This window comes from Carassius carassius, chromosome 47 (genome assembly GCF_963082965.1).
Source record: "Carassius carassius chromosome 47, fCarCar2.1, whole genome shotgun sequence".
NCBI classification, from domain to species: Eukaryota; Metazoa; Chordata; class Actinopteri; order Cypriniformes; family Cyprinidae; genus Carassius; species Carassius carassius.
In genome coordinates this window covers 1,658,475-1,677,651 of record NC_081801.1, presented here as the reverse complement: position 1 = coordinate 1,677,651, position 19,177 = coordinate 1,658,475, and the positions used below count along the sequence as shown (strand labels likewise).

General features: G+C 33.6%; 2 protein-coding genes across 2 annotated transcripts in view; one reads left to right on the top strand and one right to left on the bottom strand.

Moving 5' to 3' along the window:
• Positions 1–506: 506 nt before the first annotated feature.
• LOC132130375 (sphingosine 1-phosphate receptor 3-like) lies at positions 507–3,432 on the top strand. The gene is made up of 2 exons (XM_059542072.1): positions 507–708; positions 2,166–3,432. Exon 2 carries the CDS (start codon positions 2,300–2,302, stop codon positions 3,347–3,349), a length of 1,050 nt encoding a protein of 349 aa, XP_059398055.1. The 5' UTR covers positions 507–708; positions 2,166–2,299; the 3' UTR covers positions 3,350–3,432.
• A 3,901-nt stretch (positions 3,433–7,333) lies between these two features.
• Positions 7,334–19,177, bottom strand: part of LOC132130373 (SHC-transforming protein 3-like) — a 28,614-nt gene continuing 16,770 nt past the window's right edge. Inside the window, exons 4-12 of the mRNA XM_059542071.1 lie at positions 17,311–17,430; positions 17,181–17,234; positions 14,678–14,729; positions 12,308–12,437; positions 12,087–12,234; positions 10,892–10,946; positions 10,606–10,800; positions 8,907–9,202; positions 7,334–7,826 (exon numbers count right to left, since the gene is read on the bottom strand). Of these exons, the coding sequence (XP_059398054.1) occupies positions 7,698–7,826; positions 8,907–9,202; positions 10,606–10,800; positions 10,892–10,946; positions 12,087–12,234; positions 12,308–12,437; positions 14,678–14,729; positions 17,181–17,234; positions 17,311–17,430 (1,179 nt within the window). The 3' untranslated portion in view covers positions 7,334–7,697. The remainder of the gene's footprint in view (positions 7,827–8,906; positions 9,203–10,605; positions 10,801–10,891; positions 10,947–12,086; positions 12,235–12,307; positions 12,438–14,677; positions 14,730–17,180; positions 17,235–17,310; positions 17,431–19,177) is intronic.

The following is a 19,177-nucleotide window of genomic DNA, read 5'->3' as shown; positions in this document are numbered from 1 at the left end:
TGTAACTAATTTTGAATGTAACTGAATGTAGTCTAATGAAACATATATGTTGAAAAAACCCGACAAATTGTTTTTGTGTGTCACATTATGTTGTGAATTAAACTGTCCATCGTAGGCTATATTTTCAAATCAAACCGGTGAATTTTGAAGAAAAGAAGAAGAAAAAAGAAAAGTTTTCATCACAGGATAGGCCTACTGCTGACAATTGTTTAATATTTTAATCGTAAAAACAGTTGTCAAATGTTCAATGTTTAACTTTTATAATACTTTTGTCATTCTAAGAACAAAGAGCCGCTGTTGAAAGTAGCCTACATTTGAAACGATCAGCAACATTTTAGAATGTCTGATTTGTTCATCATTAACATCTGTATGTTTATCATGCTTTTCACTTCTTCTGAATTAACGGGCAGCTAAATATGCTATAATAATGCAAAAAGCCGAATTGTTTCTTGTTTGCTCTTGATCACAGTGTTCTGCTCCAGACAGTGGGGGTGTGTGTGGTGGGCTGGACTCTCAGACACACACACCGCAGGAAAAGAGCAGCAGACGCTTGCGAGAAAAAGACTTTCTTCCATTGCGCGCGCGATTACTTTCCGGAGGTCTGAACTTCTGCACATTAAAGATGGGAATATAACAGCTCCTATTTGAACAAAACACGACAACGAATGGGTCTCAGTGAAGAAACTCTGCGGTTCGTGATAACTGATGGTGAGTAGCCCAACCAAAGACGAGATGCATGCCAGAGATTTTTATGCGATGCTAAGTTTTTATGGGACTGAAATCTTGTTATGTTGGTTTTTAAATTATTGTCGTTCAATCTGCAATCATGCGCACCACAGAAAGTTCAATGCAAACGACAAAGTAAGTTTCGTGCATCGAATTATTCTGGATCATGCATTCAGAGCTGGGTAGATTACATATTAAATTAAATTACATTTAAAAAAAAAATGATTACATACTATTCACACAGTTGTAATAATTTATTGATTTTCCCTAATTCCTCTTCTCATCCTTTCTTAAGCCTACCGTAATATTCACAACAGCATTCACAAAGTAGTCTGATTGTATTACCTATAATGTGTAATGTAATGGATTATGTTACTAGCTACAATTTTTGTCATGTATTTTTGAATCGGTAATGGTCTACTGTTTGTAAGTAATCTACCCTGCTCTGCATACAGTATAATTCAAAACTATATGTGCATGCAATGCATGTTATATTAATCTAATATAAAGAAGCTTGCATGTTGGAAAATTCAGATGATGGTTAATGTGTTCATATAAAGCATAATAGCTGGTCAGTAGCTGGTTAACCACCCACCACGTCCATCTTAACCAGCTAATGACTAGTTTAATAAACCAGCTGCTATATTCCAAGAAGCAACTGCAAGTTTAAGGTTGGACTTTTCAAGTGAGTAGTACCATGGATTTCTTTGAAAAATGCTACTGTGCAAACGTTTGGGGTCAGTAAGATAGATTTTTGAAAGAAAGCAATACACCAAGGATGCATTAAATTGATCAAAAGTGCGAGTAGAGACTTTTATAATGTTAAAAAAAGATTTCTATTTCAAATAAATGCTGTTCTTTTGCACCTTCTATTCATCAACGACTTCTAAAAAAAGGTTTTAAACACAAACTGTTTTCAACATTGACAATAATAATAATAGTTTCTTGAGCAGCAAATCATTAGATTGATTTCTGAAGATCACGTGACACTGAAGACTGGCGTAATGATGCTGAAAATACGGCTTTCCATCACAGGAATAAATTACATCTTACAATATAATTCAAATAGAAAATGGATATTTTAAATAGTAATAACATTTCACAATTTAAACTTTTTTTAGGCAAATAAATAAAGCATTGGTAAGCATAAAGGGACATTTCAAGAACATAAAAATACAGACCCCAAACTTTTGTGTAACAGTTTTGTACAGTACCTTGAAATACCATATATGTACACTACTTAGTATATAAATGTAGAGGCACCATATCATTAATTCTTGATAGTCATCTTAGTTCTTTATTGTGACCTGAAATGCATCTCAAATGTTCCAGCGTGTGTTGAAGTCAAGTTTTTATGAAACAAAATCCAGATCTGACTGCATCATCAAATGGTGTTATTATAGCAGCTGGTGTTAAAGCACATCTGGTTGACTCCACAGGCAGATGTGTGCCACCGACATGACAGTACAGGGTGAGGACTGACGGGTAAACCCAGTCGACCCGCTCGCCAAACACCCATCTGTGACCCGTCTGACCTGTACGATCCGGAAGATCCTGTCCAAATCATCTCGCAATGATCAACCAACACATTTTCCTGCATTACAACTACACGGGGAAACTAGACAATCGCAATGAGACCGAAGGCGCCCCATTGGACCCCAAAACGGCGGTGTTTTTGGTCATTTGCAGCCTCATCATCCTGGAGAACCTCATAGTGCTGGTGGCCATCTGGCAAAACCACAAGTTTCATAACCGGATGTACTTCTTTATTGCCAACCTGGCTTTGTGCGACCTGTTAGCCGGCGTGACTTATATAGTCAACCTGCTGATGTCAGGCCAGTGGACGCTACACTTGTCCCTAACCGAGTGGTTTGTTCGAGAAGGGAGTATGTTTGTCGCATTAAGCGCGTCTATTTTCAGCTTACTTGCGATTGCGATCGAACGCCACCTTACTATGATCAAAATGAGGCCTTATGACGCAAGCAAAAAATACCGGGTGTTTCTGCTCATTGGAATGTGCTGGCTGATCGCGATCACACTGGGAGCGCTGCCTATTTTAGGCTGGAACTGTTTAGATGATCTTCCTCAGTGCTCGACCATCTTACCTCTTTACAGCAAGAGCTACGTCGCATTCTGCATCACCATCTTCATCTCGCTCCTGCTGGCCATCTCCGTCCTCTACGCCCGCATTTACATCCTGGTCAAGAGCAGCAGCCGCAAAGTCACCAAGCACAGCAACTGCGAGCACTCCATGGCCCTCCTGCGCACCGTCAGCATCGTGGTGGGCGTCTTCATCGCCTGCTGGACGCCCATCTTCATGCTGCTCCTCGTCGATGTGGCCTGCGAGACCAAAAAGTGCCCGTTTCTGCTCAACGCTGATTGGTTCATCGTGTTGGCCGTCTTGAATTCGGCCATGAATCCCGTCATCTACACGTTGGCCAGCAGGGAAATGCGCCGGGCGTTTTACAGGCTCATGTGTGGGTGTTTGGTGCGAGACGGTTCGGTGGGGTGCAAGCAGAACACAGCGGAGCCCAGCCGGAGCAAATCCAGCTCCAACTGCCCTCGAGCGGCCGAACAGGAAAACCCAGACGCCAATGCGCAGAATCAAGCTAACACTAGCTGAAGCACTCAGTGTGTTCGCTCAAAAGTAAACTATAGCATTAGTGCATGCTATAGAATTTTAGTGTGCAATTTTTAAGTGCACTATTAGTGCACACTAAAGCATTAACACGTTAAGTGCATATTGAACAATGGAAAGCAGCTGTAATGGACAGATGCTTTCATTTGAGATCCCAACCAATCTGTTCTTACAATGCAAAAAATACTTCTTACTCCGTATTTTTCTGTTGAAAATTCTTAACATTCTTAAATCAAGATGCATTGAGAAATCTAATGACATTAAGATAAGTCTGTTTTCTGTAACAAAATAAAAAAAATGATTTGTAACACTTTACAATAAGGTTCTGTTTGTTAACTATATTTAACGCATTAACTAATAATGCGCAAGACATTGTTAGAGAATTTATTCATCTTTGTTAGTTAATAAATATCCAACTGTTCATTGTTAGTCTATGTTAGCTCAGGTACATTAAATAACATTAATAGATTGAACTTTTGATTTTAATAATCGTTGGAATCAACATTAAATAAGATTAATAAATGCTTTAGAAGTAATTTAGTTAACTAGCTTATTGTAAAGTGTTACCAAAATATCTGCCAATGTGGTCAGAAAAAAAATATTTTCCCTTTGAATCAGGGTTATTATAGTTAACTAAAACTAATATTAAAACAATTATAATTTTTTTTAATTTGAAATAAAATATAAAAACCTTTTTTATTTGTTTAACAATGCAAAAAAATTAATTGTATATATATATATATATATATATATATATAAATGAAAACAGCAAATATAAAAGTAAAAACGGATTCAAAATACTAACTACTATAATAGTCTCAATGATACATAAATAACACTTTTATATTTATTTATAACACTGTTTTGCATCAAATGTTTCTTTTCCCATTGACAGTTTTTTTTCTTGTTTTAAGCAAAAACTTGAATCTGCTACATTTTTCAAAAAACAAGTTTTAATATCTTTAGTGCTTTTCCTTCTCAAGTAAATGTGTCTTGATTTAAGAATGTTGTTTAGAATAAACAAAAAACTTGAGTAAAAAAATCATTGTTTTGTATTCAGTGTAGCTGATCTGTACAGACACGACAAACAAAAGACTAATCCCACAATTCTATAAATATTGACAGTATTTATATAGTATTATGTTAAATGCTGTACTATCTGTATACCTAAAGCCTTTAATGCCAGGTGCTGATATATATTATACTTTGTTTGCATGTTTGACACTTCAGTCTGTATGATACATTGTATATAGGATGTAGATTTTTTGTTGTAACTTATCAAACGTTTACCAAAAATATTCATTCGAGATCAGTCTGTATGAAGTAATGTACGCTGCTGTAAATTTATTTTAAGATTAAAAGCATAATGATTTTAACCAATACAGCTGTTTATGGTCCCACGTGTAGTTCTGTGTAAGGAAACATTAATAGTGCACGTGCGCCATCTGCTGGACACATACAAAATAAATCTATAAAATCAATTAAATATAAGTAATATATATATATATATATATATATATATATATATATATATAGTTTCACCCTGTTTACTCTTTCTTGCTTTAAGCAAATCCTCCCTTAAATTTGATAAATTTTTCAGAAAACAAAATAATATCAAGTGCAATGATAAGATGCTCCTCAAGTAAATGCATCTTAATTTAAGAATCTATCATATATTTGTATATATGATTAATTTAAAAAGGAAAATAGGATACATTTTCTTCATGCAAAAAAATTCCTTCTTTTGAATTTGGGCTGAAATATGACCTGAACCTGTTCAGATTCACCCGAATAACCAGCGAAATCAAAGAGTAATACACATGATTCTTTTATTGCCACCAATCATAAAGAATAGGAATAATTCGTACAAGTACAGTTTGGGCTTTCTGTCACCTGTTTCATGGCCTGTGAACCGCTGTGATCAGTGGAAGGTGCTTGGACTACTGGACTTTCAAGAGAAAAGCACGATAGTGCAAATAAAAGGCACGTTTTCCTTAACACAACTCGGGATGGTGAAGCAACACTATATTTTAGTAATGAATAATAAGATCTAGAATAGTTTTGTTGCAGCATTACAAGAACAGTTCAACCACCACTGATTAGTTGGAATCAGTTTAATGAGTGTAATATAATAGAACACCTTTCCCGAAGATTAGATCTGTGAAATTATGCTTGGATTTGGCAGTTTAGCTTTAGGTAAAATCCTTCAGTAATTTCACAGACTAGAAAAGTGTGAAAATATTAGATTTAGAGCAGCTTAAACTGAACTAGTGTTTCTTTTCAAAACCTTCTGTTGATTCACCATGATCTGCAATTTAGGTTTGGCTAATAATAATTGAAACATAATATTTATCAACAAAAATATGCACTTTATGTATATGCACATGTAAAATGCATTGACATACTGATTATATCTTGTGCTGTAAATTTTTCAGTGAAAATATGAAGTATGAGATTATTTATTGGTTGTGTGTTATTTAGTATTTAAGAAATTAAATAGAATTAATTTAACTGTAAAATGAAAATTATTTAAAACTAAACATATATTTTTCTCATTCATCCTGTACCTCCACATCAATATATTCAGGGTTTAATATGACAATAATCACTATATAAAAATCATGTGTTGTGTTTGTGTGAGAATGACAATATTCAAAGTGATGCAATAATGCAAACGATAACAAGAAGCATATTAAAATTTAGAGAAAGAGAAGAGATCCACAGTTGAGCATATATGAAACTGCATTTTTCTTAATTTTTTAAATTAAATTTTCTGTTGATTTTGGATTTTATTTCCTGCCTTTAAAAAAAAAAAGAGATTCACCCTTATTAATGCATGATAACTTTATAAGTTAAATAAAATAATAATAATAATAATATTCACTATTAAACAATAAATTAAACTTGTTTGTAAGAACATAATTTTTTCTTTCATAATTTTCATGACAATTAAGCTTAAATGTCAATATATATATATTGATTTTGGGGTCAGTTTCAGGACATTTTTATTAAGAAACAGTAATCAAATGCAACAATAAATAAATCATATTTAATAAGAAAAAATATATATAATTATATTCAGCATAAAAAATTCAACCTGTTTGTAGGACTACTAATATTTTTTACAATTATTTTCATGATAATTAAGCTTGTCTTTATGACAAAAATATATTCTTTTGTTGATTCTGGGGTCAATTTCTTGACATTGACCCTAGTGCATTCATATCTTGGTGCTATTTTCTAAACTAATAGCATCAACTGCAAATTTCATTTATCTGAAATGTGGATTTAAAAAAGAAAACAACTAAATGCAACAGAAGCATGTTTACAGTATAATAAATAGAATATTTTAAAGTGTGGCTAAAAGGGTGAAAAATCCAGTAACATTTCAGTTTGTCCAGGAATTAGACTGTGCAAAAACAGAAAAGCGTTGATTGTGCTATTCATTTAGAACCATTTAATTTAAAGTAATCACCAGCAGGAGAATCATAATACCAGTGTGTGTGTGTTTGTGAAGCCCACAGTCATGAAAAAACCATTAAAGTCAGAACCGAGAGAAACATCAAGGTATAAAGTAAAGATCCGAGCCGAGCGACTACACACCTCTGACACGTTTAAAGAAGGAGCTAAACTCAAGAAATACTGGGAAAGCATACATATTTTACATTGTGAGCACACAAAAGCACCTCTGCTGGGGCTCTGGATGCTACCAACAATGACCACAAGTACAATTAAGAATTTAAGTCATGCCACAGGTTTCAACGTCATAGAAAAATGAAGGTACTTTAAAGCCGTGTGCGTGTGTGTGTGTGTGTGTGTGTTCGTGCAGTATGTGTGATTTCTGCTAAAGCAAACACATTCACTTCATCTTCTCCAAATGATGAATGAAGCTCCCCAATGATCTCGCACACTAGCTGCAGCGAAGGACAGGTCCATTTCGATTCGTTTATGTTTTCTCAAATAGTAGAGTTCCTTCTAGCTCTTACCAACGAACACGAAAAATCCGCTTGTGCTTGATAGACAAAACTAAAACTTTTTTTATTCTAAAATACTCTTTATCTAGTTTTCGTCGCATCCCTCTCAGGGGCCCGAGTTCGTCTAAACTCTTTCAAACGGCTGTCCGAAATCCACCGCTGTCTTCTTCAAAAATAGAGATTCTCAGCCAACGCAATAAAATAACTCAGTTCAATAAATCAGCTTTCGGAGAGAGCGCTTTCGCATCATCCAAACTAAAATCGTCCATCTAAAATCTGCGCAGTCAAGCAGCTGGACAAGCGTCACGTGTTCTCCGACGGAGATTCAGTCATCTGAGCGTGTGTGTTTTCAGATGTCGTCACTGTTTTCTGTCCACTGGCTGCTTCAAACACAGTTCGCTTCCCGCCGAAACGATTGGAAGGTTGTTGTCACGATGATGGCCAATCAGGTGGCTTATGCTCTCGAATATGTGATCTTTCGTCCGGACCTTGAGGAGACATAGATTTGATTTGAAAGTTGATTACATATACACCACCATGTAAAAAAGTTGGGGTCAGTAGAATTTGTTTTTTGGCAAAGACACATAAAATGTATCAAAAGTGACAGTTAAGACATTTCAAATGTTACAAAAGATTTCAAATAAATGCTGTTCTTTTGAACGTTCTATTCATCAAAGAATCCTGAAAAATAAAATGTATCACGGTTCCCACGGTTTTCAACACCTGTGTTATTTTAGTATCAATATACTATTACAGTTTTTGTTAATATTCTCAATTAGATTAAATTTGTTCACACTGTTTTCATTTTAATTTTATTAATCTTGTGTTTTTTTTTAAATGTCTATATAGTTTGTATTAAGTTTTAGTTTAAATGAAATTGTCAGCTATCGGAAATAATAATAATTTTATCATTTGTGCTTTAATTTTAGTTTTTTAGTTAATGATAATGAACCCCTTCGGGCAGCACATCAGCATATCAGAATGATTTCTGAAGATCATGTGACACTGAAGACTGGAGGAATGATGCTGAAAATACAGCTGTGTATCATAGAAATAAATTACATTTGACAATATATTCACATAGAAAACAGCTATTTTAAGTTGTAATATTATTTCACAATATTACAGTTTTTACTGTATTTTTGGTCAAATAAATGCAGCCTCAGTGAGCAGAAGACACTTCTTTGAGAAACATCAACAAATCTTTCTAACTCCAAACTTGTGGCAACCTGGAGCTAAACAGTTTTAGGATTTGGAAATGTTTTAAATAAAACGAACGGGAATCTATGTTTGAATACCACTACATTTACTTTAATACACTGTAAAAAAAAAATAAAAATAAATAGTAGATTACAGGAGTTCGTTTTACAAGTAAGCACTATTTCAAATCTCATGCTTAATGCAAGGTTCTGTGTCTTTGTAAGTACTTGTGAAATTTACAAGGAATGTTGAAAACAGTTTACATATTCCTTAATGCTCGCAGCAGGATTTTTATTTTTAAGAGACAGTGTGGATCAAATCAAAGCAGTGAGTTTGGTGTGTGTGTGAGATTGGTGAGTGTGTCTCACCGTTCCCTCTGGATCGACCAGCAGCAGGTGTTTGGCCAGGCCGCTGTGCATCCCTGTCAGGACGTATGAGCCGGGGTTTGTGCTGCTCTTCCGCACTAGGAAGTCTCCGTCGCGGAGCAGCAGTTTCTCGGCCTGTCGGCGGCTCATCTCTCTGTGGTACCACGTCTGGTCCTCCAGCTCCTCCTGAGCTCTCAGAGCAGCGGCGCGCATCAGCAGAGGACTGGAGTTATCCACAGACGCCGCTTTATGCAGCTCTGATGCTGGAGTCTGGGTCATGATGGCATCCTCAAACGGCTCTGATGGCACGAGAAAACATTTTACATTTTTATTTAGTCTTAAAATGTCACCCAGCTCTTCATCTGTGTCCCTGGAGAACAAAAGCAGTCTGAAGTCTCTGGGGTATATTTGTAGCAATAGACAAAAATACATTGTATGGGTCAAAATTATAGTTTTTTCTTTAATATCATTAGGATATTAAGTAAAGATCGTGTTCCATGAAGATATTTTGTTAACTTCCTACCGTGAATATATAAAAACTTAAAGTGTACATTTTTCAAAATTGAGATTTATACATTATAAATAAATCATCTTTACATTGATGTACGGTTTGTTAGGATCTGACAATATTTGTCTGAGATACAACTATTTGAAAATCTGGAATCTGAGGGTGCAAATAAATCTAAATATTGAGAAAATCATCTTTAAAGTTGTCCAGATTAATTCTTAGCAATGGATATTACTAATCAAAATGAAGTTTTGATATATTTACAATAGGAAATTTACAGAATACTTTCATGGAAGATGTTCTTTACTTAATATTTTAATATTTATTAAAACAATTTGTGGTCCAGGAACACCAATGGTTTTGCTATTTTTATGATAAGTAATAAGTTCAGATGTTATACATAAACCAGTGATCAATTGATGTTGTAGATTTTTTGAATTGCACTTTTATTTTTAGATTATTATTTTCTAAGAGAACTTAAACCAGCACTATTTTATAAAACATGTTTTGATATACAGTATAATTCTTCTCCAACTTTATCCAGATACATAATCTCTGTCCACCAAATGCCACAGTGAGGCGTAAAGATATTGAGATATTATAAACATTAGCATCATGATTTTCCATTAAGTTGCTTTGAAACAAAAGGAAAAAAAGGGAATAATTAATAAAATGACTCACTTTTTCTAATTTTTATCATCTTTCTACTGAAAAACTGCTGACAATGAGCTGACGCAGTCAGAAGATATTTAATATTCAAATGAGGGGTTGGATTGTGGACCAATGAGGTTTGATTATGGGCGGAGCTTACACACAGAATCGGAAATGTTCAGTTTGGACACGTCATTTTATGCTTTTTTTGGTATTTTCTCTCATTTTTCTGCAGCCACAGAGAATGATGAAAAGTAATTTTGACAATCAATCTTCTATGCCATAAATTTGCTAAAAAGCCTTTTTTTAAAAGGAAGTTTTATAGGCATACAAAATACCATGAAAACAAATATGACCTTGGAGGTGACTGAGTCATGAGTCATTTCATTTCACAGCAATGGATGCTCACCAAGACAACCTGAACTTTTGAACTTTGGTGTCATGAACTGCATTCTTACGTGCCATCTATTGATCGCCCTGTAAAACATGTACATTATATAATCCTACAGCCGTGTTAAGAATGATCTGACTGTAAACTCTTACTCATGTCAAAGAGGTCCTTCCTCGGGCTGTCTTTAGCTGTCCCGTTCGTGCCCGACTCGGACGGCGTCTCTGGCTCTGCCTGGAGGGCGGCCAACATCTGTGTGTCAATGTGCTGCGTGTTCACATACGTGGCCACTTCTCCTGGTTTAGGGGCTTGACCTTTGACCTCAGGGAGACTGTATATGTCACAGGAGCCTAAAGGAAAGGCACAGACAGAAACAGGAAGATATTTGAGTGATCTGTCCCTTTAACTCAATGTCAATGTGAGAATAAAAGGAGATTGTACCTTGTTGGATGAACATGGGGCGGCTCTGGTAGTAAGTCTGGTCGACTCCAGCTGCCTGTGTGACAACAATAAAATAATAAAACACCTCCTCATCACTGAGCTGATGGAGTCCACAGGAAACAGAGGCCACACGACAGGAAGTCACAGTTTATTATAGCTCAGATTTAAATCACACTATTAATGTAACATTTACAGTAAGCAGTTAAGAAGTAGATCATGCAGAATGTGGGTTAAAAAAAATTGTTGTTAAATAATATTTCTTTACTGTTTAATTTATATATGTTGGAGTAGGAAAGTTGGAATAGTTCAGTATTTTGTATCGCTCTTTTCAGTATTATGACAAAATGTATTTATTTATTTAACAGTTTATTAGATGTGTTGGGATGGGAAAGTTGTGATTGTTCTTTTTGTGTTGTTATTCATTTATTTACGAATAGATAAGTATAAAATGTATTATTTTAATTTAATTATTACATATGTTGGAGTGAAAAAGTTGTTTTGTATTTTGTTTTCAATATTAAATACCAAATATACTAAATACTAAAAATATATTTAAAAAAATATCATATTTATTATTTAAATTATTACAAATTGGAGAGAGAAAATTGGAACAGTTCAGTATTTTGTGTTGTTCTTTTCAATATTATAACAAAATGTAATGTTTATAATATATTAATTATTATTATTATTATTTTTTTTTAAGTAGTTGTTCAGTATTTTGCATCCTTCATTTTGACATTATAGCAAAATATAATATTTATGTACTTAGTTTTATACAATTTTCTTGTTTAAATACATATTTGAGTGGGAAAATTTAAATTGTTCTGTATTTTTAGTAATGCATATATATATATGTTGGAGAGGAAATATTAGAATTGCTCTATATTTTGCATTATTATTTTAAATATTAAAACAAAACTGCATGCAAACATTACGATTAATATCAGATTTGTTTAGTTCCCGTTCCCTCAATTTAAAATTCTCTTGATTCATTTTAGTGACCTGATTTCCCTGATCTACAGAAGTAAATACTATGTTTTACTAAAACCTCAGAATAATAGCATAATCTTTACTCTCATTATTTACCAAAACACAGTTAATGAAGAGATATTGACAGAAACTTTGCAGAAGCAGCTGAGCTGGAGTGATGATCGATCTGAGGTCAGGTGACTGTAAATAGCACATGAGTGCAGACCTGGCTGCTGTCTTGCGTCTGATTGGTCAGTCTAGCATCAATGAATCCTCCTGGTGGCGGCATCTTTCCGGGAATGCTGTTGTAGTAATGATGATCGGCCGACTCCTCTCCTTCCTCCGTCCACGGGGGCTCGTCTGTACTCATAACCCTGAAGACAGGACACAGTGAGAGGCAGAGCGGGTCTCAGGGTCAGAATCCTGTAGGTTTGGAGGAGGACTGACCTGTCGTGCATGGACGAGGGTTTGCTGGACGGACACTGCAGATAGAGCTGAAAGCGCAGGTCGAAGGCTTGACCGATCGTACTGATCACGTCCTGAGCAAGACCGTCAGAGCACTCCAGAATATGACAGGCTAGAAAACATGGACACGCCAGAATCAATATCACCAATCCTGTCGAGAGCATGTCCATCACACGTTTCACCCTAAAATCAAAAAACTTTTATGACCATTAGGATTATTGTCATGATAATTAAGCACATTTAACACCTAAATATGTATTACTGTAGAAAAACTATAACATGTTTTGCAAATTTTGAAGATTTTGCACATTATGGTAGTTTTTATTCATTAATTTATACATATAAAATATATATTTTACTATTACAATACAAAAGAAGTGCTGTAAAATATACATTTTACCTATTTTTATTCATGTTTTTAATTAGTTTATATATATATATATTTTTTTCTTTAAGTTTTATTGTTTTATTATATAGTTTTTATTGATTGTTTTAGTTTTAGTGTTATTTTAGTACATCAAGATGCAAGTGCAATAAAAGCTAAAATTAAATAAGCCAACGTTTTTTATTTATTTATTTTCAGTTAAAGTTTATTTTATTTAAAAAAAGTTTTTTATGGATTTAATTTGAGTAATAATCCTGTTAACTGGTTTTAATATATGCTCATTTAAATAAATAAAACTATTACAGTAAAAAACACTGTAAAAATACAACATTAAAAGTACTGAGCATCTAATCAGTCACTATAATAAGAATTTTATATATATACAACTTTAAAGTTATACATTATGGCAGGAATTTCCAAACATTTTTGTCAGCCAAAAACCTTTGACCTAAAATACATAACTAAATTAACTTAATTAACAATATACTTGCATGTTTCACAGTCTTCTGATGTTGAATAACCAAATAAAATATTTAATCATTTTTAGCAAGCGTTTAATTTAATTTATTTAAAATTGAAATTTTGTAATTATATAAAAAAATTATTTTCATTTGTCATTTTTTTTATTTAATTATCAGCTTTTCATCAGTTCAGCAAACACCTGCGGTTCTTTTCCGAATCCACATTTGGGAAACCCTGCATTATTATACTGAAATCTTGATAGTAATAATAATAATAATAACAATAATACTGTCTAAATGTCTAAAAAAGTGCTTAAATTAAAAAATATATATTAAGAAATGTTATTTTGTATAAAGACAATTAAGACTTTATATATAAATATAAAAACTTAATTACATTTCTTTCTTTTAATTTTAGGGTGAACTGTGATGAACATGTTTTTATCTGATTTATCCATTAAAATACACGAAACATTAAAATGAACCATCAGTAAGTCTGACATGCAGGTACACAAACACACGTGCACAAACACAAGACACAAGTATTAGATATCAGCAGATGGAGAACTGGCTGACTCACTCTGCTGTAAGGTGTTCATTACCAGATCTTTCCTCTGACAACATCAAAAATGCATTTGCAAGAACAGCGCACGTTTTAAAACGTGGCCTCTGCACCGACAGGAAGTTAAAAGATCCATGAAATGAAAAGAGACGGAGATACAACAGCCACGGAAATTGATTTTCTGATGCTAAATGCAGCTGTGGTGGACTGATCAATCACGCTTGTGTGTGAATGTGCCGTTACAGGACGGCCCGGCGTGATAAACACAATAAACTGGCCCTCAGGAGCCATAGAGCTAAAACTGTGGTTGACCAACAAGAACATCCTCAGTTCTGCACCATCCAGCAAAAACATGTTATGTAACTGTTATGGTTAGGATGGCAGAGAAATTAAGTTACAGGCCCTGCAATGCTTTCAAAGTTATTCTCTTAAAGGAACAGTTCACCCAAAAATGACAATTCTCTGCAATGAATGGGTGCCGTCAGAATGAAGTCACAAGCATCACAATATTCCACACCACTCCAGTTCATCAGTTTATGTCTTCAGAAGTCAAAAGCTGTGCGTTTAAAAGGAACAAATACATCACTAAGATGTTTTAACTTTAAACGGATGATTTTGGCTGAAATACGAAGTCTGGTCTGAATCAGGAGAGAAATCTGCACAGATCAAGCACCCTTTATAAACCAAAACAGCTCTTAACAAATATGTGGCTGGATTTTGATGTGAGGCACAACAGGAGATTATGAACTTGAATTTTAACCGGAAGTAATGGTTTAAAATCAAAACATCTTAATGATGGATTTGTTTCAGCTTTTGGCTTCTTGAGATGTAACATGGTGCAAGAAAGGATTATTTATAGTCGGAAACGAGAGAGTATTTTTACATGCAAACAATGCAACACAGATCATCAGAGCATGCAGCAGAGGAAAAGACGGGAATAATACCTCTCCTGTTAACGGGATCTTTCGCCACATAAGCGACGTAATCAGTCGTGTCCTGTTGACAGAAGACACAGGAAATGATTCAAACCTAAACTGAGCTAATTCCACTTCTTCATGCTTTTATGAGCCTGTTTTTTTAAAGGTGTCATATAACGGCAAACACAATGTTTCTTGCTCTTTAGAAATGAGTTTGATGCATACTTTGAAATTCACAATTCATCCTCTATTTATTGAAACTGGACTACAAAAAATGACTCATTTGTTGATTGGTATGATGATGACATCACATCTCATTAACATATGAACACCCACATTTACACATTAAAAACACAGATCATGAAGATGTCGCGATTATGACATTTACATATTAAAAACTGCAAAACTAACTAATTCATGAAACTGTCATGATTATGACATCACATCTATGAGCTCATTAACATATGACTGCCCATACTTACTCATTATAAACAGCAAATATTTGTAAAAATGAAATGATAATGACATCACATTCATGATCTCAATAACATTTGACCGCCCACATTTAACCATTATAAACAGCAAATATATTCATGATCTCATTAACATAAGGCCACCTACATTTACTCATTATAAACAGCAAATATTACTCATTTGTAAAAATGAGATGATTATGACATCGCATTCATGATCTCATTAACATAAGACCGCCTACATTTACTCATTATAAACTGCAAATATTACTAATTTGTAAAAATTAGACATCGCATTCATGATCTCATTAACATAAGGCCGCCTACATTTACTCATTATAAACTGAAAATATTACTAATTTGTAAAAATGAGATGATAATGACATCACATTCATGATCTCAATAACATATGATCGCCCACATTTAACCATTATAAACAGCAAATATATTCATGATCTCATTAACATAAGGCCACCTACATTAACTCATTATAAACAGCAAATATTACTCATTTGTAAAAATGAGATGATAATGACATCACATTCATGATCTCAATAACATTTGACCGCCCACATTTAACCATTATAAACAGCAAATATATTCATGATCTCATTAACATAAGGCCACCTACATTTACTCATTATAAACAGCAAATATTACTAATTTGTAAAAATGAAATGATAATGACATCACATTCATGATCTCAATAACATTTGATCGCCCACATTTAACCATTATAAACAGCAAATATATTCATGATCTCATTAACATAAGGCCGCCTACATTTACTCATTATAAACAGCAAATATTACTCATTTGTAAAAATGAGATGATTATGACATCGCATTCATGATCTCATTAACATAAGACCGCCTACATTTACTCATTATAAACTGCAAATATTACTAATTTGTAAAAATGAGATGATAATGACATCACATTCATGATCTCAATAACATATGATCGCCCACATTTAACCATTATAAACAGCAAATATATTCATGATCTCATTAACATAAGGCCACCTACATTAACTCATTATAAACAGCAAATATTACTCATTTGTAAAAATGAGATGATTATGACATCGCATTCATGATCTCAATAACATTTGACCGCCCACATTTACTCATTATAAACTGCAAATATTACTCATTTGTAAAAATGAGATGATAATGACATCACATTCATGATCTCAATAACATATGATCACCCACATTTAACCATTATAAACAGCAAATATATTCATGATCTCATTAACATAAGGCCGCCTACATTTACTCATTATAAACAGCAAATATTACTCATTTGTAAAAATGAGATGATTATGACATTGCATTCATGATCTCATTAACATAAGACCGCCCACATTTACTCATTATAAACAGCAAAATTACATATTTGTAAAAACAAGATGATTATGACATCACATTAATGATTAACATATGGCCATCCACTTTTACTTATTAAAATTCCAATAACAACCAATTCATGACGTCGTCATGATTACAACATCAGAACGATGATCTCATGAATATAACCGCCCACATTAACATTTTAAAAACTGCTAAAAGGCTTCAGCCTAAACCTTTTTTGGGGGGTTAATTTGTAAAATTATGTATAATTATTTGGATTTAGTGTATGAGGACTGGAATAAATCGACTGAACTGCACTGAAAAATTACTAATTTGACATGATTTTAATGTCATATCTATCAGCTCATTAGAATATGAACAATCATATTTACACTGTTCAGCAACCTTATAAACAACATGAACGCAGAAGCTAGCCAATCGTAAAGTAATTCACGAACACAAGTCTTATTTAGTGAATAGATGGTGGAATAGTTCAAAACTATCTTGCGCTGCTTTTGGTGTAATAAAGATTACAAATAAGATATATTTAGTATGGCTCCATTATTAACAGGAACACTGAAGTCGTTCTTCGATATGCCCTTAAACACTCTTTTCTGAGCTCTCTGAGATTTGCCATAAAGTGTGGTGAGACTGAGTGTCAGTGGAGGAGTGAATCACGGGTGTGATGTTGTCAAATCTTACCGGATCTCCACCGGAGGCAAAGGATATGGACTGCATGTGATGATTGGCTATTATCTGAGGAAACAGGAAGGAGCATCATTCATCTGCTCCGAGAGAGGGAAAGAGAGGAGATAAGTGTGTGTTTCTGGACCTGTTTGGAGTCCGGTGTCATCAGGTTCAAACTGCTGGTGGAGATGTTGAGATTGATACTCATCCCAGCAAACTGCAGGTTACTCTTGCCCAAAATACTGGAGAGGAGTTTGGAGGGAGGCTGAAAGAGAGAGAGACACATCTTAAGACCTTCTTCATTGCTTCTTAACTTCTTAAATAAACTCTAATTATTTTATTGTATATTTCACCAATTCCTATGATAGTATTAGTACTGTTATTTTAATTTATTTTAATATTTTTGTCCTGCATAAAATATTAGCTTCATCCACAGTGAAATCTCACTGAACCAAAATCATGTTCCACAAATTAAGATTAAATATTTTTTTTAAATTATTCATTTAATTTTATATTTCACTGATTCATATTATATTATGTTCAGTTGAAGTACTGTTATTTTAATTAATTTGACAAATTTTATGTCCTTTATTGAGATTTGTGAAATCTCACTGGTCCAAAATCATATTCCGCAAATAAAGATTCAATATTTTCTGAACAATAATTTTATTATATTTTATTTAATATTCTTTGTATTGTATTATATTGATATTTCATTTGTAGTACTGCTATTTTAATTTATTTTACCAACTTTTGTCCTGTATTGAATAGCTTCATCCAAAGTGAAATCTTAATGGTGAAAAATCATGTTCTAAATAATTATAATTTTTTAAATTTATCTTTTATTTATTCCTGCTATACTGGCATTTCATTTGTGGTATTATTTTAATGTATTTTTATTTTATAATTATTTAAATGTATATTATTTAGCTGCAAATGTTTCGTCAATTAAAATGCAGTGTTTTGCCATGCACATTAAAATTAAAATTAAATTCAAATCACTTGTGTCAGTATTCATTCATATTATAAAATGGAAGAAGATTCAAAAAATAAAAACCACGCATGCAATGCATCCTTCTGTGTCCAGCATCGCGTCATTAAATCAGGACATTCAGCACGGCACGCTTTAAAGCTTCCCTAAAATCCCCACACACACATACGTTCATCTGAAAGCGGACACGTCCCTTTCCAATGCTACAAACGTGCATCACACTCACACACACACACACACACACACACACACACACACACACACACACACACACACACACACACACACACACACACACAGCAGGAGGCAGGAGGGCTGATTACTGCTGCTCAGTACAGAATGAGTCACCATGCTAACAGTATGCCCACACACACACACACACACACACACTGCAGCATGCCATTTCTCTTTTCTCCAGCCTTTATTTGATCTCTAACCGTCTTTATCTTACTCCAAACCTCATCATGCTCCTAGTTTAGCCTTTTTCTGTTTTTACCTTATTTACTTCTCCTTTTCCATCTTATATTTCTCCATCTGCATCAATTGCACCACCTCTGACCACTTCCTGTTGTCATGTGCAATAGTCTATAACTCTCTTACGTTGCTTGTCTCTGGTGCTTTTTAATTAAATTGAATGTAATTAAATTTGCTTCCTTCACGTTGTCTTAGACGCTCAGTTTTCATGGAAAAGAACTTCTGAGGTTTAGACTTTTTCACATTTTCTGGGCTGATTCGCTGGGGAAATGGATTTAAAAATGGTTAAATGTATGACATCAGACCAAAGTTATTTTAGTTTCATTGATACTTTTTTATTCATACTTTAATAAAAAAAAATATATATATATATATATATATAATTTTATTTTATTTGTGTTTTTTGTTTTCAATATATATAGTTTATATTAATTTTATTTCACAGTTTTAGTTCTTTTAGTACATAGAGTTAAACAAAACAAAAAATTAGAAATGTTGCTTTGGCAACTAGCGGAAATAAAGTATATAATTTTATTTTATATGAAAA

Bases quoted from the DNA above. Each gene is read 5' to 3' on its own strand.
- LOC132130375 (XM_059542072.1), top strand. From the start codon at position 2,300: ATGATCAACCAACACATTTTCCTGCATTACAACTACACGGGGAAACTA.